The following is a 26,034-nucleotide window of genomic DNA, read 5'->3' on the forward strand; positions in this document are numbered from 1 at the left end:
GATGAAGGTGAGACCCACGGAGGGCGACTGTCCCCACTGTGAGCTGAGCCCAGATCTCCTGAGGCCAAAGGACCTTTTCCTCTCTACCCCACTGTCCTTGGGGCTAATGCCTGCTGCCTGGGTGGCCTCACGCCTGTGTGCCCATCAGACGTGACCAAGCGCATGAGAGAGCTCTGGGAACTGTGGAGTGGAGCACAGCGGGAGGGATTTTTAGAACACAGCACACTATCTCCCTGGCACCCTCATCCACTGGTCTGCTGACCGTGGGTCCTGACTGCCCAGGCCCCTCCTCCCTCCTCCCTACAGAGGCCTCCTCAGAGCCAGCAGGGGGCAGGGCCCCCAAGTGTGGGAGCAGCCCCTAAACTCCCAAACTCCCGATCACCGATCACGGATCACTGTGATCGCCAACTAGGTCAGCGTCTAGACCAGGGAGGAGGGGCCCAAGCTGGAGAAACAGTGTCTAGGCCCAGGCAGGTAGGCCCACACCCTGCCTTAGCTTTACTTAGCGAGCCCCACCAGATGCAGCCCCACAAAGGAGATTCCACAGAAGCTGCTTTTGTGCTTCACAAAGTACATTCTCACACATCCCCTGTGGATTATGCTTTTCTCCATAGAAGGTACATACCATGTCCTCTAAGGCAGGGACTTACTTGAAACTTTTTTCCAGTCCAGATGACGGATGTCCATGAAAGAACTGTTTTTAACCCACATGTTAGCTGTAAATATTGCAATAGTTCATATTATTTCTACTTATTACATGTGATGGCAAAACGCTCTGAATCTGCCTGCTCCAAAGCCCAGCCATTTAGATGGACACTCTCACAGCTTAGATATAATTATGTTGTAGAAATATAACATTTTATAGCTATTTGATAGTTATCAAGGTGGAATTTTTTTTTAAAGCAAAGATCCGATAATCTTATCCATTCTTTTCAACCTCATAAAACTTGAACCGGCTGCCTTGCTATTCATTCAGCCATTATTTTCCCCTTCTTACCCAAGGGGAGAAAAATCTTGCTTTTTCAACTTGTAAATGATTCTTTAAGTTAAGATGAACACATGGAGAAAGAAAATACTCGATTTTGGAGAAAGAAGCAAATGCTTTCCTAGCTGACGTGGTCCTTCTGCAAATTGAGGCATTCAGTAACTTACCAAGATTAATTCAATTCAGCAGGTATTTGTGGGGTGCCAGAGGTGGCTGACAGAGCCCAGTGAGACACTTCCCTTGATAAGCAATTTAATTTTCAGGGGCCAGTAGCGGGGTTTGGAGGAGGGTGTCACAGGGAATCCACCTGGAGGAGGGGGTGCTAGACTGGGACCTGGAAGAAGAGTGCATGGAGTTCACTAGGTAGAAAGGGCCCCAACATGGCCCTGAGTCACTGAGATCAGTTTCTGGATGACAGCGGTAGCAAAGGTAATTTTCTGGAATGGCCCCTCTTGTCCCTCCCTACCCTCAGACAAATTCCAGGCGGTATATGTGGAGACACTGGATGCTCCAATGGAGAAAATCCTTCTTGAGCACTTGAACATCTGTGTGCATACTCGTGGGTCTACATAAGAAAGTCATTTAGATGTCACCAGGAATATAAGTGGCAGCAAGATTTTTATAAGTAGCTCACAGCTGACCTGAACTTGGTCACCTGGTTTGGGAACCACAGTGTGCTCAATGCAATGATTAACATTACAATTTTCATTTCATGGTTTTGCCTTCAAATTATAATCTCGGGTTAAAGTATATTTATGTAAGGGTCTTTCTTTAAAATAAACTAGAAGTTTTAAAAGCTATATATAACCCAATAAAGTTAACATCTGATTTTTACAATGGCGTCAAATGTTTCACCCCATTTAGTCTTTGTTGCATAGATGTGAAATGGGCCCTGATTGGAAGGGGACCCTGAGGGCTACTTTGGACAGAGGTTTGTGGATGTCTTACGGCCAGCTGGAGCTGGATCGGGGGGAACCTGAGCTGGAAAGGGTGCACCTGGGGAAGGAAGGCGAGTGGGATGAGACATTTACAGGCAGAGTGATTTTGCTTTGCTCTTAAGCAGCTCTGGCTGAACTGGCCCCCAAATAATAACTGTATTCCTATATCATGGCCATGTCCCGCTGACAGAGAGCATGCTGTGTGTCTGGCAGGAATGCGCATTCTTACGTTCCACCTCGTTCAGGCCTCACTACCATTCTGGGATGTGGATATCATCAGCCTCACTTCACAGATGAGGAAACCAGGGTACACAGAGGCCAAGTCCCTTTGCCAAGGACACTCATAGTGGCAGAGCCACAGCAGGGCTTGGGAGCCTCCTTGATACTCGCCTTTAGTCTCCTCTCAGCTTCCACAGATCCCTCCAACCAGATCGCTGCCCCAAAGCCCCTCCTCTATAGCGACCTGGAGTTGCCCCTAAAAATAACCCTTGCCCAGGCTGGCCTCGATGTCCCTGCTCTGTCCACCACCCTGCACTGTGATCACCGCCTCCCTCATGAAGATGGGTCTTTGAAGGAAGAGGCCATGCTTTCTTGGGCTTTGTATTCTCACCACTTGGAACTTGGCTCAGCACGTAACAGGGCTTCCAGACATGCTGAATGAATGAATGAATGAGTGAATGAATGAAGCAAATAGGTGGCAGAATCAGGAGTCAAACCCAAGCTTGTCCTACTCCAAAGATTTCTCATTTATTCCACTTCATTTTGCCTAGTGCAGGATTTAAGCTTCTCCATCTTGCCTGCTATGGGTCTGAAAGTGCTATTGGAGTCTCCTAGGGGTGGCTGGAGATGTGGGTTTTTCTTTGTATTCCATGGAGGCTCAGAGAATCAGGTGGGAGATGTGTAGGGACATGCCCAGGGCCACACGGTCTGGTGGAGGCAGAGAAGGGCAAGGGGCAGATGGACTGAAGGCTGGTTTGAAATTGGGAGGTGCAGTCCAGATGGGCTGTGTGAGCGCTGGGGGTCTCTGTGTCCTGCCTGCACAGTGCCGAGTGGCCCAGTGTGATGCCTGAGCTCTGGGACTTACTGTTGGGCTGAAGGGAGAGTGTCAGAGACTCCCTTTGCCTCTCTGACAGAGGACCAGCTGACTCAGCCCCCTCCCCGCCAGGTGCCACTATCTCCTGCAGCCACGGGAGGCAGAGCTGGAGGAGGTGCCCTGGGCTCAGCCAGGAAGACAGAGCTGGGGAAGTGCCAGCATCCTTGCGGAGAGCAGCTAAGAGGGGCAGTTAGCATCCCCTAGACTGGGGTCAAGACGCCTCAAACCCTGGTGAACATCGGAAAGCGATATCCAAGTGTTAGTCTTAAAGGGGAGCTTCTCATGGTGACCCTAGAGCTTGGGTTAGTCCTCTGAGGTGGAAATGGAGGCTGCAGGCTCCACTGTCGCTCCCAGTGACAAGGTGAAGCCTGCCTGTGTTCCCTCCCCAAGCCCATCTCTGTAAGAAAGACAACACATCACCACCATGAGAGGCAACAGGCACCACCCTGGGCTTGTAGCTGGACCACTGGGGCTTGGTCCCAGCCCCCTTCTAGCTACGTGATCTCTAAACATGCCTGGGTCTCAGTTTCCTCCTCTGTAAAATGGGCAACCACGCTGACCTCCTGGGCAGCTGGGGAGGATCCAGTGCAATAGGGGATGGGCCGGCACCACTCACACACAGGGACTGTGTTATTGTTGTTATTATTGTCACCAGCCCTGGTGGGAGGTCCCTAAGACGTCTCCTTTGGAAATTTATGACCAGCTCAATGTGGGGAGTTGGGAGTGTCCTGTTTTACCAAAAATAGAACATGCCTTGCCAAGACCGCTTTGGTTTTCTATACTCTGTGCAAGGCCGTGCCGTAGCTGAAGCCTCGCCCAACCTTTTCCACCAGCACCGTCTGCTCCTCCTCGTGGACCTGCTGTGCCCAGGAGGCCGCTGCCCATTGGGCCTCGGAACACTTGACCATGCTGTTACTTGTCTGTCCCCTCCATGGGGCCGTGACTAAGGGGAGGCTCTGGGGAAGTGCTTGGTGAATGAACAAATGGGTGGCCCACAGAATGGACAAATGTGAACCAAGACACAGCGTGTGGGAGAGGACAAGGAAAAAGAATTCAGGGCGTGAGCTGGATGTGGAGGGGACCTAGGCCCCGATGGAGTAGGCTGTGGGGACTAAAGGCAGGACAAATGTCCTAAGGAACACTGGCTAGTGGGCTTTCTTTTCCTTTCTTTTCCCATTTTTTTTTTTATTGTGGTAAAATACACATAACAAAATTTACCACCTTCGCCATTTTTAATTGTGCAGTTCAGTGGAATTGAATGTATTAATAATGTTGTGCAACCATTGCCCCCATCCATCTCCAGAACTCTGAAAGTCTGTACTCATTGAACGGGTACAGAGCCATTAAACCACAGAGTCCCTGCCCCCATCCCCTGGCGACCACCCTGCTACTGTCTGTCTCTGACGCTGACTGCCCTAGGTCCCTCATGTGAGTGGAATTATACAGTGCTTGTCTTTTTGTGCCTGGCTTATTTCACTCAGCATGATATCCTCAAGGTCCATCCATGCATCAGAATATCCTTCTTTCTAAGGCTGAATAACATTGCATAACAATTGTATATTGTCTCTACTACAGTTTGCTTATCCATTCACCCGTTGGTGGACTCTGGGTTGCTCCCATGTTTTAGCAATTGTCAGTGGGTTTTCTTTCTAAGCACTTTGTTTTTTTTTTTTTTTTGATGTAAGGAAACCTCACTCATTTACTCTAAGTTCCAAAGGTAGCTTAACCTCAGCTAACAAAATACTGCCTCTTACAGGCTTTAGAGGAGCTGTTACAGGAACCATGTGCTCTACCTGAGTCACCCAATGCTTTGTGACACTTAAGGTCTTCAAAGGGCTGGGAGAGTAATGTTTTTTCCCAGAGTTGGCATCTACCTTGGAGGCTGTGGATGGTGAGGGGCAGGTGGAAGGTTGCTAACTAAACTCCGGTCTAGATCCTGTTCAAATGATTACAAATACAGGTTCCGAACTGGGATTCCTGGATAGAGTGGGGTTTTTGCATTTATCCACCTACTTCTTTATAAAATTTTTTTAAATTCCAGACTCTTAAGAAAAGATATGTTTGCAAGGGCTTCCCAGATGCCCTTTGCACCAATTCCCTAAATGTTAACTGTTGCCCATAAGTTTGGTATTGATGTCTCTTGCATTTTCTCTTTATGTATATATTGTATCTGCAGTGATGATATGCATATAAACATAATATATCCATATTATTTCTTTTGGAACTGTTTAAGAAAAAGTTGCACACGTACTTTAGTATTTAGTAGAAAAAGAATGCAAACCAAGACACAATGTCAGGGAGAGAACAAGAAAGAATTAGTTGGGTGTAAGCTGGGGAATGTAGAGACCCTGGAAACAAGTCCTGAGAAATGACAGTGGTCCACACTGGAGGTCCCAGGTTTCCCCTGAAGTTCCACCAGGGCCAGCCCTGAAGGTGGCAGCGATGGGCTCAGTGCAGAGGCACCAGAGAGGAGCTGCTCTCCTGGGACTCCCAACCTTTCCCCGTCTTCCCTGACCCTGTCGCTTGACTGCCCTGTCCCAGTGCCACACAGGGAATCCACCCCAGGAAGGTCCAGAGGCAGTGCCCCAGGCTGGGGGTTCAGACCCTAGCCCTACCTCTTACCACTTCTTAGGCAAGTTGTCTGCTCCCTCCGGCCTCTGTTTCTGGGGCTGTGGATGGGTGTGCTTTACGTGGTGGTTGTCCAGAGTCAGTAACCATGACAGTGGAGCATGACAGATGTCCTAGGACGCCTGGGGAAAGCGGGAAGCACCGTTCCTGATTTTCAGGGAGAGCTCAGTGCTAATGCCTTTGCCTTCCTTGGCTCTGGGAAGCCCTTTCCATCCCCTGGGCCAGAGAAAGACCCCCCACCCCCTGTGGCGGGAGAACAGAGAGCGCTTCTGTCTGCAGCCCGGCCTCTGCTGAGCCTCCCTTGGGGACAACCCACAGAAGAGTTGGCATCAAATCTGCCAGCCACATGGAAAGCCAGCTAGGCAAAACACCAGGGGCTGTTGGCAGGGGCGGGGGGGGGGCACGTTTGCTGGGCTCGTTTACAAGTAGCTGGAGAGTCAGGACTCCCAGGTTCTCCATAAGGGGGGCCCCTCCGAGAAATAAAGGGAGCTCAGGTGAGGCTGCCACCCAGTGCTGGTGACTGTCAATGAGTCCCTCCTTTCTGAGCCTCAGTTTTCCCACCTGAAAACTGAGGATGCTCAGGCCACCATGTGGAAATTTTGAGGGGATCAAAATGAGTCAAGATTGTGAGAATCTCAGAACTAGAGGAGGAAAGGGCTCCGTGGGGGAAGGGTAGGGACCTGCCTCACCCAACTCTCTGTCCTTTGTAGTTCAAGGACAACAACAGACACATAGTAGGACTGAATTACTGCTCATTTGGCAAACTCTTCCCAGGTAGGGCCTGGGTCTTCAACCAAACTTCTAGAAACTTCATCCAGGACTGGGGTCCTGAGACACCACCTTCGCCCAGAGGAACTTTATTGGGACTGCAGTGCCTCCTGGTGGCCAGTGTGAGTAACTGCAGCCTCGGTTCTGGCCAACTGGGAGTGTGGCCCTCCAACCCTCCTGCAAGGGCCTGGAGATTCCTCCTCAGTCTTGGCTTCCTGAAGAGGCTGTGCCTTCTCCATAAGCCTTCCCCATCCCCTCGGGCAGGGATATGGACAAGACTGATGGAGCTGAAGAAACAGAAAAGCCAAGAGTTTTGTCCACGACCACAGAAGCCGCAGGGCCACCTTTGGTTTTCTTGAGCCACCCTGGCTGGTTTCCTTGAGACCCCTCATTCCACAAGATCTACTCTCCCACCCCCATGCCACAGCCACCCGGCACAAGCAGTGTGTGCTGGGGGACTGAGGGCTGGGTGGCTTTCCTACAATGCCCTTCTTACCCTCAGCAGGTGTGCAAAGCTGCCCCAGTGCCAGCAAAGGCAGGAGCCCAGGCCCCGGCTCAGGACCCAGCTATGCACTGGGAGGCCCTGCTCTGAGCCACTCATAGTCTAGTGGGGAGCAGCCCCATAAACCAGCACTTGCAAGCAGGAAATTCAGTGTCCAAGAGGTCAACCCAGCCTGGGAGTCAGTTTGGGAGAAGGGGCCACCTCGGGAGCCCAAGTAGAAGCAGTTCTCAAAAGGCGAAATACAGCAAATAGAAGGTGTGATTTCACTGGTAATTTCAAAAATGTAAATTCAAAAAAAACTTTGCTTTTATCCATCACACTGGCCAAGATTTAAAAAACACTGACTGGCAGTGGCTCCGAAGCAGGTGGGCACACTACTGGACACTGAAGATGTTGGCTTGTTTCTAGAAGACAATTTGGCCGTGTTTATCAGCGGTCTTGGGCATATATGGTTTAATGCGGTATTTCTAGTTCTTGGAACTTCTTCTAAGGTAATCACCATGAGTGCATTGAGGGATTTAACTCTGAGGATGTGCATCATAGGCCTGTTATCATTTCAAAGAACCAGAAACCCATGTGCCCAACAGTAAAGGACTGATTCGATAAAATAGATTTTTTCTATGTGGTGAAATACTATGCAGCCATTAAAAGTGATGTGGTAGAAGAATATAGTCAGCATGGAAAAGTGTGCAGGACAGTCTTAGGCTGGAAAAACACAGAAATATGGTCCACGCATGTTTCTGTGTTACATTTTTTCTTCTTTTGGTTTGTCTTGATTTTCAAAAAGTGTTCATGTAGAACATAGGTAAGTCTGTGTAATGAGAAAAAGAAACCACAAAAGTTACAGAGAATGACATACAGGTGATAGTAGTATAGTCAGATGTGTGAGGGGTGAAGGACATACCAGTCAGAAAGGAGGGTGCATGCAGAAACGTGGAAGCAGCGGGAGCTGGTTTGTGGCACCAGAAGTGAGGGGGAGGGGTTGGGGTGGGGAGATGTAAGTCTGTGAGGCAGGTGGGGGACCTGTCCTGCCTGGGGAACCCTGAATGCCAGAATGAGCCTGATTTGTAGGGTTGGCAGATTTAGCAAAAAACAAACCACCAACAAAACCAGGGTGCTCGGTTAAATTTGAATTTCAAACAAACTATCATTGTTAGTGTATTTCCCATGTACACATGCATACTTTCAGACATACTTATAAAAAAATTTTTTTTTAATCCATTGCTTCTCTGAAGTTCCAACATCACGGATCACCCTGTGTTTTACCTGGCAGTCCCAGTGAGGGCTCTGGGAGTCAGCGAACGCCTTCAGAGAGGGTCAGGATATGATCAGATGTGTGAGTTTCAGACCCTCTGTCTGATTGTATCTGAGGGTAGTGAGCCTGAAGGCAGAGAAAGCCATTAGATAGTATGAACTTGAGCCTGGGATTTGGGAGTCACCACTAGCCAAGAGGCCTTAGAGTCATGGGGAGGGGCAGTGTGTGAGGACAGTGGCCGATGCCTGCTGCAAAAGGGGACTTTCTCTGAACTTTCCCTCCTCTTCCTCACCCCATTCCAAGTGGTGCTCACCTCCAGCCTCCCAAAATCGCACAGCGGAGTCCAGCACCCAATCCCAGCCAGCACCTACCTGAAGCAGGCATCATTCAGGATTCTGATGGCAGCTTTCAAATAGTGTTTTTTTAAAAAGATAACAGCAATCCCTGCTCATAGTAGGACAAATTGAAAATTTAAGTCAGAAAAAAAGGAACAAAATTAACCTATTTACCTATATTCTTACCTCTGGAAGCTTCTAGTATTTCCTAAGGCCAGATACTCCACTCAACCACCCCAAAGTGAGATTCACTTAACATACTTGGAACATATTTACAAGTACTAAAATGCTATTATTCTATAGTGTCAGTTTCACTCATTTGTTCATCAAATGTTTATTGAACAGCTACTATACGCCAGCCACAATACGAGGCATTAGAATGAAAGGATAAGTAAAACAAATATATTCAGATATTCTCCCTACTTTATGGAAGGGAGAGAATGACAATACGGGAGAAAAAAACAAATAAATACATAATAACATGTGTTAAATGCCAAGAAAGAAACAGTCCGCAGAATAAAGAATATCAGGATGGATCTTCCATTTATGGAACTATCATCATTAATTTAACCAGATACTCTTGGCTATTTTCAGTTTTTCTATATAACAATGCCAAGATGAACTTTCTCTCTAGTTAATCCTTTGTGCTCATCTGTAATTATTTCTTCAGAATAAATTCCTAGACGTGGACTTACTGGGTGAAGACATACACATTTTTTACTTAGTTCTTCTTTAGTATATTTAAACATACATTTGTATTTTCTCTATAGCTTACATCTCTTTTATTTTTAAAGTAACATGCTGTACAATTAAAATTTGGGGGGTGTACAATTTTATGAATTTTAACACATTCCTGTGCAGGGTGGGATACAGGTTGGCTCCACACACCAGTGAAGCCCTTTGTGATCAAACAAATACCCGGCAGGGAGATCGCTGGGCCGTGCCATCTGTATATCTTCTTGGGTGAAATGTTTGTCCACTTTGCCCGCTGATTTTTTTTTTTTTTAAACATTGACTGTTAAGTAAACGCCACACCTCATTCAGATTTTGCCAGTTTCTCCCTAACGTCCTTTTCCTGTTCCAGGACCCCATCGAGGGCAGCATGTGGCATTTAGTCCTCATGTCTCCTTAGCCTCCTGTGGTCTGTAACAGTTTCTCAGACTTCCCTTGTTTGGAGAAGCATTTTTAGGGCTTGGGCTGGTGTGTGTTGTTGAACAGGAGCGCCTGCGTCCCCTTGCGGGTGGCTGGCCCGAGCGCCGGCGCTTCCGCCCCCCACCGTCTCCTGCAGATCCGCAGCTCCGTGGGGCAGGGACGCTGTCCCCACTGGTGCACACAGCACAGTCCATGCCTGTTCGCTGAAATGTCACCCCCTGTTACTGCTGCCCCTCAGCCTTATTTATTGGTCCTGGAGCTAAACTGGGGACCTCAAGCTGAGCTCTGGACAGAGCCCAGTGGCAGATGAGGTGGGCTGGGGACATGATCAATGGCTAACCTTTAACCTCTGCCCCCCACCCCCACATGACTGTTTGGACAGCAATGGGTTTAGTCAGTGCCCTTTAAATAGCATGAAAGGGCCTCACGCTGGCCTGTTTTGTTTAAGGAGATTACATCGGCGCTGTGCCCTCTGCCACAGGGGGTGTGAGGCCAGCTCACCCGAGAACAGAGCGAGCGGCATGTCCCCCACAAAGCAGATGTTTGGAGGAAAAATAGATGTAATCAAAACCATGGAGGATAAAATTACTCAGACCCTCAGACGTACACTCCATATGCAAGGGCTTGTGCACAACTATGCGCCCCCCCATGTCCCCACCCACCACACATATTACAGGATAGCGCTCGCTTACACATACACGCACGTGCAATAGCGCACACACCCGTGGGCACACGCGTCCCACGTGACCATGCAAGCATGCGTGCTCTGCAGGCAGCTTACGGTATGTCCCCACACACGTCCCCAGCTGCTGGCCGAGCCACAGGCCCGAGGGCGCGCTCGGGCGCAGAAGGAGGACCTGTGCAGAAGCACCCAGCACCCTCTCCCCAGACAGCTTCAGAAGTTCGTTCTCTTTAAACCACAGTCATAAAAAAATTCTCTAAATCAGTCATTAAAAAAAAAAATAATAATCACAGTCACCTTTGGAAATCTCCCAAGGGCTTTCATGTCCAGAAAAAGTTGGACCAGATTAGAGAGATGCCATTGGGTTGAACCAGGACAAATGGTGAGGTGAGGGAATGAAGAGAGGCTTTCTACTTCCTGAAATCCCACAGCCAGGACAGTCCAGCGGCTCCCAGGTGTGGTTCAGACCTCCTCCCAAAAGGGGTTCGGGCTGAGGCCGAAGGGCCTTCTGTGGCTGCCAGTGAAGGAAAGAACCTTGAACTGAACGCTTCCCACTTCATCAGGGGTGGTCGATAGGAGTTACGTTTGCCTCGGGTTGTTGGAAGGGCATGCGGAGCCGCCATGGCCACCGTGACCGGGGCACCTTCCGTGGGGCAAGCTCCCTCTTGATGGTTTATGCACATTATTGGATTTCCTCCAGGTAGTCTGAGTTTTACTTCCCCATCAAGACATTCCATTGGGCTTACATTGTCTCGGGCCCCACAGCTGGGGACAAAGCCCACCGTGGGAAGGGTGTCAGCACAGCGCCAGTCCAGAGTCCTTAATGGGACCTGCCTTGGGGAGGGCAGGGGAGGAGTCACACCTGCAGACAGGTGACTGGACCCAGGTAGGGCTCGTTGCTCCTCAGCCTCATGCCGGCGCTGGGTGCCATTGTCCTGAAGAAGGCTGGCCCTGGCCAGCCGAGGGTCTCCCGGTGGCCTTTGCTCTGCCCCCGCATAGCAGCATGGTGGGTGCGGAGCTGGCTCCTGGCAGAAGCTGGACTGGGTTTCCTAAGCCCCCTCTCTGAAGCCCATCTGCGCTTCTCCTGCTCCCAGCCCTCCCCGCACCCCTCCCACTCCCCTGCGTGGGGACATCCTTCAATGTCTGTCTTGTTTTTCTCCCCTCTCCCCCTCGGCAATCTCATCTCCTCCTGCTTCAGCTGTCCGCCTTTAAGGGGGGCGTTAGTGATCATGTGCCTCTTTTTGCATGTACCCTACCCTCCGTTCTCATCGTCTGCCAGGGTGAATTGGTTCATTCCTTCGTTCAGCATTTTCTGCATGTCTGCTATAGGGCACTGGCGCACGGTAGGTGCACAAAGGTAGCTGGACAGAGTCAGAGCTCAGTCATATCTCTTAGAAATCGTCCCTTTATTCTTCAGTAACTTCTTACTGCATGTTTGCCTCCTGCCCCGTCCTGAGCTAAGCCCTGGGCTGAGAAGGGACAAATGGCATGAGGTCCCAACCCTCGGGAAATTGACATTCTATGGAAGGAGCTGGGTGTTTCAGGGCTTGGTTATGTAGTAGCAGGACCACAGGCAGTAATTAGAGAGGCTGAACAGAGGACAGAGGGGCCTGTATGGCTGTCAGTCTGGGGGAGCTTCCTGGAGGAGCTGATGCTTGACTGGATCTTAGAGGTCAGCTGGAAAGAAGGGACATTCCAGGCAGGTGGGGGGAGGGAGGGCTCCCCTTTGGTCAGTAGTGAATCAGCCTGTGTCACAGAACCTCTGTCTTCAGTGGCCGTCTCACTGAGAGGGGCTCCAGACAGTGAGCTGGACCCAAGAGCACCTGGGTCTCGGGACACCAGGATGATTCTCCACCCAGCCTCTCTGGATCATCAAGTTGGAGGACAGTGTATTGGCTTTGCCCAGACCTGGTGCCACCCATGGCATCCTCCTGTCTCACACAGGCTCGATAAACTCAGGGCCACCTGAGGGACAGCGCGGGGACTAAGAATATTGAGTCAGGAGCTGGAAGACTCAGAGGTGTGACAGCCAGCTCTAGATGTCTGCAGGGCTGTCTTGGGGAAGGGCCAGGAGGTTTAGAACCAAGACCAACAGGTCAGACCTACAGGGGACACACAGGGGCTGGACGTCAGGACAAGTACCCCGGGGGCAGTGAGCTCTCTGTCACCAAAGCCATAGGGACAGTACTTGGTGGAGATGCTGGGGGGGTGGGGGTGGGCGGGTGGAAGGAGGTTGACACAGATTCCCCCGAATCCGGAATCTTTGGACTGAGGACCTGAGAGGACCTTGGCTTGTCATTCTGATCAGCTGGGTGGCCCCAGAACCTTAGGGAGCTTCCCTTTGTTGTCTAAATTAGGGAGCCAGCCTCAGGGTTTAAAGCAAGATGATTAACAATCAAGACTGAGATTAGGAGGCTCTTTTTCCTCTTTGAGGACCAGAGCCAGAATTCCTCCAACTCAGTCTTTCCAGTTGGCTGACGTTTGCCTGGACAGACACGCCCCATTGTCCCCTCTTTTCCCATCCAGATTCTAAGGGGAAGGTCCACTAGTCCTAAGGTGGGAGGGATACTCTGCCCAGTTGAGGTGTGACACCCCTCTGCCTGCTCCCCCACCCCCCACTCCAGAGGGGACATGCCTACTCCCATTTGCAGATGAGACTCTTCTGTGAAATGAGCCATCAGAAGTCATGAGCAGACAGTGCTGGAGCTGGGACCAAGAACAGAGCTCCCAAGTCCTGGTCTGGTGGTCTTTGCACACATACTGTGCTGTCTCCTTATGCATGCCCCCACCCCCCACCAGCTCGGTCTCAGTGGGTGGCTGGAGGTGGGGAAACTGAGTTCTTACTTTTTGCCATGGAAGACTGAACATTTTGCCACCTCCCATGGACTAAGCCCAGAACCAGCTCAGTGATCTTCGCTCCCTCATCCTCAGGGGCTGGTTCCTTCTGCCCCCAGGATGAGCAGAGCAGGAACTCCTCGTTTATGTGAGACCACTGGCATCCTGGGCCCCCACGGCTCTCCTTGGGGAAAGGACCCAGGAGCTGAGAGGCCTTACTCTCTCACCCATCAGCACACATCCTGAGCTCTCTCTGGCCTTGGTACCCCCAATCCTCCATTTCTATAACCTGGAGCTCCCTCAGCTCAGCCCAGCCCCTACAGCTGTGCAGAGTGGTCCCGACCCCAGGCTGGATGCCAGAGGATGCTCAAGGGTCGTCGAGGTCATGGGATGGAGCCTAGGGAGAGGGCCAGGGCAGGAGGGGCAGGGGCTGCCCCCTCCCAGGCTGGCCTCCAGGAAGTTGCATAACGGAGATGTTTATTTTTGGTGAGGCTGAGTGGTATTTCTTCTCTTTCAAAAAAAAAAAAAAAGCCCAAAACATAAAACTTATTTGTCTGCCAGGAAGATAAATATCTTTGCTGAAAGCTCTTGGCCCAGCGGCCAGCTGCAGTTTGCATGGCGCTGTCACTGAGGCCTGGCAGTCTGTGTGTGCCTGGGCTCACACGGTGTCGTGTGTGATCTCCGCCGGCTGGCCCACCACCCTGCGGGCGTCAGCACTGGTGGCGACCCTCAGAAATGTCCTCCTGAGGTTGCTTCTGGCTCACTCACTTCCGCTGGCTTTTCTTCAGTGCCTTGGAGAGGGAGGTGAGAATGACAGAGATAAAATGTCCCTCTCAGCTTCCTTGGCATGAAGATAGCCCCCAGTGTACACAGAAAGCCAGGGATCAGGGTGAACCCGAAGCCCCTGCCCCCAGAACCTGGGTGGAGCCAGGACACCTGGGCTAGAGGCATCGTCCTGACATGTGATGCCTGCTGCTTGGACCTGTTCCCAGAAGAGGAAACTGAGGGTCAGAGTGACTCCCATGCTTATGACGATCAGAGCCTGTGCATATGAAAGGTCTTGTCAGATGCCCCTCACGTGTGTCTCATTAATCTTTTACGTCATCTTACTCCATGAGAGTCACAGACAAAGGAATGTGGCTCAGAGAGGGGCTCACATCTGGCTCCAAACACCAGTTCCATGCCCTTCCCACAGTGTCGCACGTGCTCCTGCACGCAGGTGCTCCAGGGGGGTGTGCCCACTTGGAGAACTTCTCCAAGGTCAGTCCTCTGCTCTTTGCAGGTCCGGACCTGACTCTAGCAGAAACTTACACAGCTGGTACTATGCCAAGTGCTTTATGTGTTGGCCTCTTTTATCCTACAGCTACCCCGTGAAGATACCTACCCTGCAGGCATCTTCATCCCCCTTTTATAGAGGGGGAAACTGAGGCACAAAGAGGTTAAGTGACCTGTCCAAAGCACACAGCTGGAGAGTCGTCCCTGTGGCAGTCATACCCTGGTGCCTGGTTCCAGAGCCCACACTTCAACCTCTGAGGCTGTGGTATCTGCCCAGGGTGCTAACTGGGCTACCGGAATGTGGACAAGCCCCTCCCCGCCCCACCCGCCCACCCTGGCTTCTGCTTCCTCATCCTGGACCTGCATGGGTTGGCCAGTCCTTTCCAGCTCGGAGCTTCTAAGAATTGGTGGGTAGAGGGAGCCCCATTCTGTCAGGCCTGGGCCTTGAGCTTTGTGTACATCTGCCAGGGCCCACGTGCAGTGGGTAGGACACTGCATGGCCAATAGATGAGGCCAGTGTGGAGGGCTAGGGGATAGGGTTTGTGGAGAAGAATCTCCACAACTCCTACTGAACCCTCAAAAGAACCAGGCCAGGAAAGGGGGGGCATTCCTGTCCGCCTGAATGCTGCCTCTCCTCCTCACCCAAGCCCCGTTGGGCCAGAAATGACTGCGGAATGAGTTTTCCATTCCACCCCGGGGAGTCCAAGGCCCTGAGTCAGCAGGCTGGCTGCCCAAAGGAGAAGTTCTGGCACAGGGGACCTTTCTAGAAGGAGGAGACAGGTCAGTAGGACAGGAATTAAAGGTCATAGAGGTAACATATAACTGATCCAGAGTCACCTAACACTGATGTTGAAAGGGACCCATTCTGAGATTATGGTAAAGAAGCTCAGAGAGGGAAAGGGACTTGCCCAAGGTCACATGACATGGTAATGGCAAGCCAGGATTAGAACCCAGGCCTCCTGACCTCACATCTAAAGCTCCCTTGGCAGGGGCAAGGCAGGGAAGGGCTCTCCCATGGCTCCCGGCTCTGTTGCTTGGTTCAGCCGCTGGTTTCTAACCTTGCTTCCTCCCCCCTCAGCCAAAGAGAGCTCCCTGAGCGAGCCGGAGTTGCCGCCTGACTCGGACTCCGTGGGGATGGACAGCAGCTACCTCAGCGTGAAGGAGGCTGGCGTGAAGGGGCCCCAGGACCGGGCCAGCACCGACCTCCCCAGCCCGCTGGAGAAGGCCGACTCAGAGAGCAACAAGGGCAAGAAGCGGCGGAACCGAACCACCTTCACCAGCTACCAGCTGGAGGAGCTGGAGAAGGTCTTCCAGAAGACCCACTACCCCGACGTGTACGCGCGGGAGCAGCTGGCTATGAGGACGGACCTCACCGAGGCCCGCGTGCAGGTCAGTGAGGGCGTGGAGGCGGGGAGAGCGGGGCCTGCCTGTGGGCAGGTGGCTGGAGCTGAGACTGCCTGACTGTCCCTCAACCACATTCTCTCCGCCTAAGTCGAAGGAGAGGCCCAGAGGCGGCCAGCCTGCCCCTCGCGCCCCCATGCATGTCCGCTTTTATCCACTTCAATACTGGGCTTCTTGCTCTGGTTGGAGCAGGAATGGAAGAAGCAGGGCTCTTTAGAAGGGCAGGCAGCATGTTAGCTGTATTTCTGGGCTTTACGTGACGTGAGAGTCCAGGCCTTTTTACAAAGGAGAAATCAACTGGTCTCTGCTCTGGAAGGCCCGTCTCTTAGAAAGGAAACAGGGTAAACCTAAAGACATCCACAGCAGCCCAACAGGCAGAGCCAGAGAACAATCCAGCTCTTCCTCCTGCCCAGGATGGCCACCTACTCTTCCATCTTCAGGTTCCAACTTGATATACCTCCTCTGAGAAGCCTTCCTGACCACCATGGGGAATGCAGTAGCCCCCTACCACAACCCGACCACCCAGCCTAACACAACCCAACAAGCGTAACACAACACAACACAATAAAATCCAGCACAGCTCAATCCAGTACAACCCAACTCATCATCATCATCATCATCGGCAGCCATCCGTCTCGAGAGACGATGGCGTAGCTTCTTGAGAGTCTATCTGCACCACCGAGAATGGCTGTGCAGTCTGACTCGGGAGTGACAATCCCAACTCAACCCAAATCAATACAATACAACACAACTCAACACAACACCACCCAGCTCAACACAAACTGATATAATGCAACCCAACCCAACCCAACCCAAATTAACACAACAAACTCCAACATGCCTCAATCCACTACAACCCAACTCAACCCAAACTAATACAGCTCAACCCAACCCAACCCAACACCATTCATCCCAGACGAACTCAACTCAGCACAACTCAACACAATACAACACAACCAAACCAGGTTACCTGCTACCCCGTTTTATCTTCTTTGTAGGCTTTATGACTGGCTGAAATGGTTTTATCTGTCTCCTCCCACTAGACTGTGAGTCCTGGAGGGCAGGTACTGCCTGATTGCTCATCACTGTATTTCGACCAGTCAGAGAAGCCTGAAAAGAGAGCGACAAGAGCAAAAAAAAAAAAAAAAAAAAAAATTTGTGGACCGATTGACCTCTTTTGTCCAGACAGGGTGTCCCTGCCTCCCTGCATGAAATTGTACAAAGAGTGAACTAGACAGGAAGCCAAGACCTACAAGTACCACCCCCCCCAAAGAGGTGACAAAATCATCCATGCACTGAGGCTCAGGCTTCAGCTTAGCTCAAAATAAATACCACGCTCAGCCTGCTTTTCTATCCCAGAGCATGTCAGAAATAGCAAATAAGGTGTTGTCAGGTAGTGGTTTTCTCCCTCCAGCGTACCAGGGAAATCCACAGCTTGAGAAAAAGGGGACTTGTTTTTTGCTGTTGTTGCTGTTGTTTTTAAAGCAGCTCAGTTCAGCTCAGCTCGGTTCAGTTCAGGGGGGCTTTCAGTGCCGGGACGAAAGGCCCTTCCTTACTCAGAAGAGACCCCAAGGGCAGAGTTTTTCTAAGGCAGCAAGAAAAGGTTCGTCCGTATCTACCATGTTCTGTTTACTAAGAAGAGGCATTTGTAATTTGTGCCAGAATAATTTTTATCTGCAATAGCTAATGTGAAAAAGGACTGGCAATGATCAGCAAACATGTAGACATCCGGAAGGGACCCTGTACTGAAGGGATTCCGAACGAGCGGGTTGTGCAGGCGTAAGTTCCTGAGGGCAGGCTGGCTGTGGCTTTTTGCTCCAGCACTCAGTGAATGTCGGGGCAGGAAGGCATGGCAGCGGAGGCTTTACTGGGACCCCGAAAGCCCTCTCACACCCACTGTCTCATCTGAGTTGGGATAACCAGCCACGCGACCTCATGGGCTCAGACTCTGGACAGGAATCCAAGAATCCAGCCTCAGCTCAGCCAATGATTTTGGGGAGAGGGGAAGGAAGGGGCAGCTGGTTGTGGGAATTCCTGAAGGTGTGGAGTAAACCGGTTCATTTTCTGTGCAGGATGTATGTACATGTGCGTGCATGTGTGTGTGTTCCTAGCAAGTGGATGGAAGTGCCCAGCGTGGCCCTCCCAGTACCAAACGTGGAAATGACATGGGGCATGTCTAGCATTGTTCTGTCACCATCATCCAGCTAAAACTGTTCTTGCTGCACATGCACACATTTATGTCTGCTTCCAAAAAGGAGCTGAGGCAGCTTATAATTAAAGATTTATTATTTTCACCTGAGGACAAGAACAATTTCATAAAATGGAAAGGTAATTATGTCAAAAATCTTGGCTTAGGATCATAATTGTCACTGAGCGAAGATTTAACCTCTGAGCTTCCCAGCAGCCAAGGCAGAAAGGGAAACCCTAATGGGCGGCATTAGTGCTGGAAAGGATCACCTGGTCCTCTCACTTGATAACAAAGAAGCCCAGAGAAGGGAAGCGATTGCCTGGGATCAAAGACTCAGGCCTGTGACTCGGTGACAGTGCTGAGACTAAGATCTAAGTTTCCCACGTTCTATCCCAGGGCTTCTTTTACTTTAGTTTACTGTATGAGGACACATGCCAGACTGTTCCGAGACTTCTTTATAAAAAGGCAGCAGGGTGGGTGGGATATTTGCGTGTGTCAGACCTCTGGGCTGAGCCCTGAGCCGGGTAGTGCCCTGGGGGTGGTGTGAGTGGAGGTAGAAACCTCTGCTGAGTTTGTTTGGGGCCCTGAACCAGCTGGTGGGAAGCCAGGTGCCTGGTGAAGAGTGGTGGTGGGGACAGGGAGGAGGCAGTAGGAGCCCTGAGACGGGCCTTTTCTGGGAAGAAGCCCAGGTTTGGCCCTGCTCTAGGGGGCTACAGGGGCCTCTCTGCTGTCTGGGATTCCAGTCTCTGCAGCTGGTGTCTAAAGACAATAAGACAGAGGCCTTCCCCGCCCTGGGCCACCCCGCCCTGGCCCCAGATGGGCTGCGGTTAGCAAGACCTCTGCCAAGACGGTTGGCTCCTTGGGGAGAGGCCCAGGCTGGGGTGGGCCTGGGAACGGGGTGGGCCTGGGGTGAGACACCCAGAAGGGAAGACCAGGACCTCACGGCCTGCTCTTCTCCCTGGGGTTGTATAGTGGAGACAGGCCTGGGGCACAGAGCGTTTGGGGGCAGGGCAGGGGCGGCTCTCAGAGCACCAGGCTCCAAGGGTCAGAAACGCAAGGACACTCAGAGCCTCACGACCCAGGAATGTCAGCAGAGGAGGGGCCCGTGAGGACACCCCTGCCAGCACCCAATTTACATGGGAGGAGATTGAAGACCAGAGACACTAACTTAGCTTAAGCCCTGATCTGGGCACAAAAGCCCCAGCCTTGTGCAGAGGGTAAGGCCCAGGAAGAAAGGCGCTGGAGGAGGCGGTGGGTGGGTCTACTCCCCTCGGCCTGCTCCCCACCAGCTGGGCCACCTTGCACAGTCTCCATCCTCAGCCCTCAGATGAAGGCCCCAGCCTGACCCCAGTCCACTCCCTTCCCAGAGACACTGCTCCCTCTGCTGCCTCTCCCCTGCCTGCTCATCGATCTTCCTCGATAACCAGGTCTCTCCTCTCCTGGCCTCCTCCTCCCCCACACTCAGCTCCAGCCCCCCTACATTCCATCTGCCCCCACTCTGCTCCTCCTCTCAATTCCAGGCTCCTTTAGGGACACCGGCCTGCTCCCTCCTCCCTCTGTGTCCCTCCTGCCCAGCCAGACGCCTTCACCGGCACCTCTCCGCCTCTACGTTCCCACACAGGGACCCCCGAGTGCACAGAGATTTGGAACCCCCTGCAGTGGTGGCAACTGAACTTCTTCTCGCCTTCTCCCCACCCCCAAAGAAAGAAAGAAGCCATATATCTTGATGCGTCCAGTGGGCTTCTCCCCTCCCCCTGGCTCCCCCCACAGAAAACCCTGGGAGGTGGAGGAAGGAGCGGAAAGACTGAGCTAAGCCTGCAGGAAATTAAACATGAAATGAAAACAAGCTCCTCTGATGCATTCTCTCATCCTGCCCCCAGTTCCCCATTCCAGGCCACTGATAAAGGGGGATCCCATTTCAGCTGCGCAGAGAGGAGACCTGATCTGCCCTTGGCTCCCAGCAGGCTCTGGGGCAGGGCTGAGACCCCAAGCCCAGGAGAGGGCCAGTCTCCAGGGAGGACACAGGAAGAATGCTTCTCCTATACCAGAGTCAAGGGGGGAAATGGAAAAACTCTGAAAGACATGTTGGCCAGCGTGTGTGTGTGTGTGTGTGTGTGTGTGTGTGTGTACACACTGGTGCACATACATGCTTGGGACTGGGGGAAGTGAGGTGCAGCCTCACACTCCCTCCTCACCCCACCCTTCCCACGCTAACGTGAGCTAATATACTCCATCTCTTTTGACCCTTTCCTCTAGCAAAAGACAGTAAGAAAGGTCAGGAGCTATAAATAAATGTGAAGTACTCTCAAAACTGTGACAAAATTTGCTCTCTGAGGAATCACCCTGTGAGGATGTCAATACAGACATCGACCCATTTTCCAGAGGCAGAAGTGGAGGCTGTCAGCAACGCCCATGCTCCAGTGCTTCCTCCGCGCCCCAGCTACACCAGCAGCCTGTATGGGCTGAGCAGCCTCGGTGCCACCCTGTGGGAAGTCCCGTCCGCACCCAGCACCCAGCCCCTAGGGCCCAGCTCCCGCTCCCTCCGAGGAAGCCGGGCCCCGCAGCGCAGAGCTGTTTGTGGAGAGGACTCCTCTCCTCTCACACCCAGCTGTGCAGCACTGACCAGGAGGGACGGGAAGTGTTTCCACCCGCACAGCAGGGATTTATTTCCCTGAGCAAAGCTGGCTTCCTCAGTGCCCAGGTCTAGTGAGAACCTGATGAGACTCCTCGCAGGTCCACACCAAGGTCCTTGTCACTGCCCTATGCCCCATCCTCCAGAGCTCTGGCAGTGTGCTGGTTGGGGTCACTTGTACCTGAGTCAGCTGGCAGGTGCACATCAAGCTGACAGGAAGCTCCCTCTGGGGAGCACCAAGGTCTGCCTTTGACTCAGCCCCAGACCATTCCTGGCCTGGGTGCTGATCTCCCCTCTCCCACTCCCACACCATGATTCTGATAATTCGATGATTCCAAGTCAAGGCAGGGGTCGTAGGCCTCAGGATGAATGAACTCTTGCCCATGAGACTTGGGAACATTCTCAGCATGCCAGAAATGTTCCAGCAAAGGAAATGGACCCCACCCACCCGCCCAAGATGCTAGCTCCTTCACTTGTCTCAGAGATCACCAACCCCGTCAGGTCCCCAATCAAGCCAGTGTTCCACCCGCCCATGCTCAGTGACAGGTACCCGCCCCCCACCAATCAGGCTACTCTTCTGAGCATGAGTTTGCAGCGTCTGCCTGTACCAATAGTGCCCAGGGCGAAAACCCCTACTTGGCATTAGCGGCCCTCCATGATCCAACTTCTGCTTCCTCTGTGCCCCTCTCCTGCCACTCCCCCCAGCTGGGCAGGTGTTTCTACACTCAGGCCTGGACCTTCCACCCTCCAGCCAACACTCTGGCCCAGCTCCAGTCCTCCCCTCCAAGAAGCCGTCGCTGGCTGCCTCTCTTGTCCTCTGAGCCCCTGTGACCCACAGGACATTTAACACGGGGGTCTTCTGAGCCAGAGACCATTTGCAATAAGAATGCTGCGGAGAGGACCCAGGAGGGTAGGGACTCTGGGCTGCCAGGCCCCAGGGAGCCACAAACCTTTTGGGAAACCGGCGCGTGGCAGTCTAGCAGGATGGTGTTTACAGCTTTTATCAGGTTCTGCCCAGGAGCCTGTGGTCCACAGCAGATCGGGCCACGCTGGGCTGGCTTTGGTTGGATGACTGCTGAGTGACCAGGGATGTGTTTCAAGTGTGTGACACTTGCTAGCGCTAGATTCTGAAGCTTAGCAAAAACGACGTTCCTGGCCAAGATCACAGCCATGGTTAGTTGTGGGGTAAGCTACCTTTATGACACTTGACGTGGATCATTCTAGACTGTAAGCTCTTGGGGATTGACATCGAAGCAGCACTTATGGGCAGCCCCATGACCCGCTGGGGCTCCAGGGACCTCTTGCACTGCCCAAGGGCAAGGCTTTCTGACCCCGTGACAACTGCTTGATCTGTAGGTCTGGTTCCAGAACCGGAGAGCCAAGTGGAGAAAGAGGGAGCGTTTTGGGCAGATGCAGCAGGTTCGAACCCACTTCTCCACGGCCTATGAGCTGCCCCTCCTCACTCGAGCTGAGAACTACGCCCAGGTAAGTAAGTTCCCGCCCCGGGTGCCTGCTCCAACCCCCAGCCCCTCAAACTCTGAGAACTGGCACTTCGGAGAAGGACCCAGGTCCTCGGGGACAGGACTCACAGCTTTGCGTTCCTTTCCACGCAGTCCAGCTGCGTGCCGGTGGGCCCAGTGTGAGTGTCCACCCAGGCCTGGCTGAGCCCCAGCTCTTCCTCCCCACAAATACTTAGAGGTAAATGGGGTCCAGAGTGGAAGCATGGATGGCAGAAAAGAGGTCCAGTGCAGCCCCCACTGCTGCTGGGCCTCCTCCACTCGCGGAGGTGTGTGGGCGTCCTGCTGGCTCCGTCCATGCAGCCAGCCACTGCTGCTCCTCACCTCCTGAGGCAGCCCCTTCTGTCCTGTCCTCAGTGGGGTCTCAAGCCTCAGCGGCATCAGCTCCAAGAACCTCAGCCACTGACTTTGGGATGCACTGTGGGACCCTCAGTGAAGTTCAAAGTTTAGTCTTTAAAACAGAATTTCTGTCTGCTGCTTGCTTGGCCCTGCGGGCACCGGGACCAAAGCACAAAGCCCAGGCTTTCCTGGGGGCATCCGGAGGACCTTAAGGTCTGGAGCGGCTCCAAGTAAACAGCCAGGAATGGTTTCACCCTAATGATGGGCTCCTAAGTGGGACAAGGTGACTCATGGGTAGGGGACGTCCCCATGTACTCCGCCTGCCCTCACCCCAGCCAGCCTGTGACACCTCTCCTTCCTTCTCCCCAGATTCAGAACCCATCCTGGATCGGCAACAACGGGGCTGCCTCGCCGGTGCCAGCCTGCGTGGTCCCCTGTGACCCGGTGCCAGCCTGCATGTCCCCTCACACCCATCCCCCTGGCTCTGGGGCCAGCGGCGTCACCGACTTCCTGAGCGTCCCTGGCGCAGGCAGCCACGTGGGCCAGACACACATGGGTGGTCTGTTTGGAGCAGCAGGCCTCAGCCCTGGCCTCAACGGCTACGAGCTCAGTGGCGAGCCAGACCGCAAGACCTCGAGCATCGCGACCCTCCGCATGAAAGCCAAGGAGCACAGCGCAGCCATCTCCTGGGCCACATGACAGGGCCCCTCCTGTCCCATCCCACCTGCACCCTCCCCCACCTCGGGGCACTGGCCAGGCCCATGCTTCCCAGGCCCCCAGCCTCCCCAATTTTCTTCTTAGGAACCAGGCCTGGGCCAGGGGCCTGACCCTCAGCACTTTCAGCCACCCCAAGTCTGAGGTCCTGTGGACTGCTGGGAGGGAGGGGACAGCAGGCCCCTGTCCCTCCCTGGCACTGAGGCTCAGACCCCTGCTCCTGGCCAGAGGCAGCAGAGGAGGCTGGTGGCCGAGTTTTGCAGCTTTGCATCCATTATAAGCTGAAGACCCTTTCTCCCCACTCCTGCTGCACCATCCTGCCTGGTTTGACCATTGAGTCAAGTTTAAAGTCCCATCCAGAGCCGGCAGCAGCTTCAGTGCCATCACTGTGAGGTCCCTGGTTACCAGGCCCAAGACTGTCTGAAGAACAGCCTGCCCTGCAGGGTCAGCCTCCTGCCTCCCCGGAGGCCGACCTACACCCAAGGCACCTGCCTCACCTTCACCCAGAAGGAAGGAGTCCTGTCCTGGCTGTCCCTTATGCTAGACACACCCTGAGGGAGTGGCAGAGGAGAGGGAGATGGAGCCAAAGAAACCAGCTGTCACCCAGCAATGCTGACATCCAGGAGGATGGGGGACATGTCCCCACGCCCTCACACCCCAGAAACTCTGGGTCTGGGTAAACACTGCTGGGGGAGGATGCAGGCCACCCGCGTACCCTTGGTGCTGGAGGAAGAAAAGTTTCTAGGGCTACAGGGAGGGGTCCAGGTGGGGGCAGGGAATCATGCACTCACTTCTGCTCTACGGCCACCTGACATGCAGGTGAGGGCAGGATGACAGCTGCAGTGGGTGGGTGGGACACTTCTGTTCTCCATCCAGTCAGGCCTGTCCAGGAGGATCTTTCTCCCTTTCCTACCCGATTCTGGTCACTCACTGGGGCTAAGCAATGTCCTGAGTGGAAGGTCACCTGGGACCCACAAGCTGGGCCTGGGGTCACAGCGGCGGAGGGTCAAGAGCAGGGTGCAGGATTTGCTGGAGGATGTGTGCTACACTCGGCTTCCTGTCCAGGAGGGTGGCCCTTAAGCTGCCTCAGACCACCTTTCCCTTGTCAGCCATACCTTCCAGAGCCTTCCATGGTGGGTGAGGCCTTCATGGCCTTTCAGGCATAGGGCAGGCAGAGCCCACCCTGGCACTTCTTCCCCAGGGGATCTGAAGTCTCAGACCCTCCCTCTGGCCTCTGGAAGGACTCATGGGACTGAGCTCCCCTGAGTCACTTGCTCTGTTCTAGATGTGGGGGACAGAATGCCCCCTGGAACTGGGATTTCCTGCTTGTAGGAAGGGGCTTCCTTCTGGGGTGGAAGTGGGGGGAATTCCACGTCTGCCTGAGTTGAGACTTATAGCTTGGTCCCAGCCATCGCCAAAGCTTGTGGCACCCAGTACCCATTGTCCAAAGGAGGCTCTGGGAGGTCCGTGGCAGGTAGCCCCACGGAGAATCACTCACCTTTCTGTTTTTATCTCCCTTGATCTTGTCAGGGAGCAGGGCCAGGTCTATCAGGCCCAGGATCCTGGACACAGGATAGCCTCTTGGGTTAGACGGACAGGGATGGGATCCTTTGCCCTTCGGCTGCTCAGGGTTCAGAGGAAATTGTGGCCTTCACCTCGGCCTGGCGTTCTCTTCGGCTCCAGAAACAGGATGGGGACGGATGTGGCTTTGGCCTCCCTTAATCAGAGTCAGGCGTCTTTGAGAACCATAGCTTTACAGCTGATCTTCTAGAAGTGACAGGGGTCTTGGACATTAAATTAGATGTTCTTGAAGCCTTGGCTTTCAGGGTTTCATTTGCTTGAGGGTCTGGGAATGACTCTTAGAAAGCTTTTCCCAGTTTTGAGACTCACTGAACTAACTCCGACTCCCCAAAATCTAGCAAGGGAAAGGCAGAAATTGCTGACAGCTGGGAACCATCCCCCTTAAATGCTCTAGTAACTAGAAGGATGCAGGGACTTTCACCACAGGTCTGTTTTCACCCAGGAGAGGCTCAGCATACAGATAGCCTCAGAGGAGGGGGCAGAGACAGAGGACTTGAAGTGGATTCTTCCGGAAGGGGCCCCTGGCACTGAGTTCTCTGTGTCTTGATTTCTGGTTGGACTAGACCTAAGGCAGGCAAATTTCCATCAAAACACCCAAGAAGCAAGAGCCTCTGGTAGAAGAAGGTGGTGTGGCTTGGGCTACCTGTCTCTCCACCAGAGCCCAGGATTAATGATGAGAATGTCCCTGTTCATCACCCCACAGGTGGTGACCCACCCCCAGGCCTGCCCTGCCCTGCCCTGCCCTGCCCTGCCCTGCCCTGCCCTGCCTGCTGGGGATATAGGGGGATTACTCTGGTCCAATCCCTTCACGATGTGGACAAGAAGACCCCGGCCCCCAGTGGAGAAGTGACCCCTGCCATGTTTAACTACAGGCTGAGAGCGCAGCCCTGGTTCTGACTGCGGGGCCTTCGTGGGCAGCTGGGGCATGAAGCACCCCCAGGGCCTCGCACCTCACCCAGCAGCTCAGCTCTGTTCAAGTACCGCCCCCCACCCCCCACCCCAGCCTTTTCTCTGGTCTGTTCCAGCCCAGGCCTTCCGTGCCCTAGGGCAGGAGGCATCCCTGAAGCAGCTCCTGCAATGACTAAGCAAGCTTTGGGGGCTTTCCTGGGCAGGTGGCTTCTTAGGAAGGCAGGCAGAGAGGAGGTCCAGCTGCTAAGCAAGTAAGATAGAGGTGAAGATCTCCTTTGGCTATTTGTCTAAGGTCTCAACAGAGA

General features: G+C 53.2%; 1 protein-coding gene across 1 annotated transcript in view; it reads left to right on the forward strand.

Moving 5' to 3' along the window:
* ALX4 (ALX homeobox 4) overlaps positions 1-23,224 on the forward strand; it is a 37,227-nt gene extending 14,003 nt beyond the window's left edge. The window contains exons 2-4 of the mRNA XM_090267570.1: positions 15,527-15,837; positions 22,026-22,154; positions 22,895-23,224. Coding sequence (XP_090123696.1) covers positions 15,527-15,837; positions 22,026-22,154; positions 22,895-23,224 — 770 coding nt within the window. The remainder of the gene's footprint in view (positions 1-15,526; positions 15,838-22,025; positions 22,155-22,894) is intronic.
* The last annotated feature ends 2,810 nt before the right edge of the window (positions 23,225-26,034 follow it).

This window comes from Furipterus horrens, unplaced genomic scaffold, assembly GCF_987537825.1.
Source record: "Furipterus horrens unplaced genomic scaffold, mFurHor1.1.pri manual_scaffold_2, whole genome shotgun sequence".
Classification (NCBI taxonomy): Eukaryota; Metazoa; Chordata; class Mammalia; order Chiroptera; family Furipteridae; genus Furipterus; species Furipterus horrens.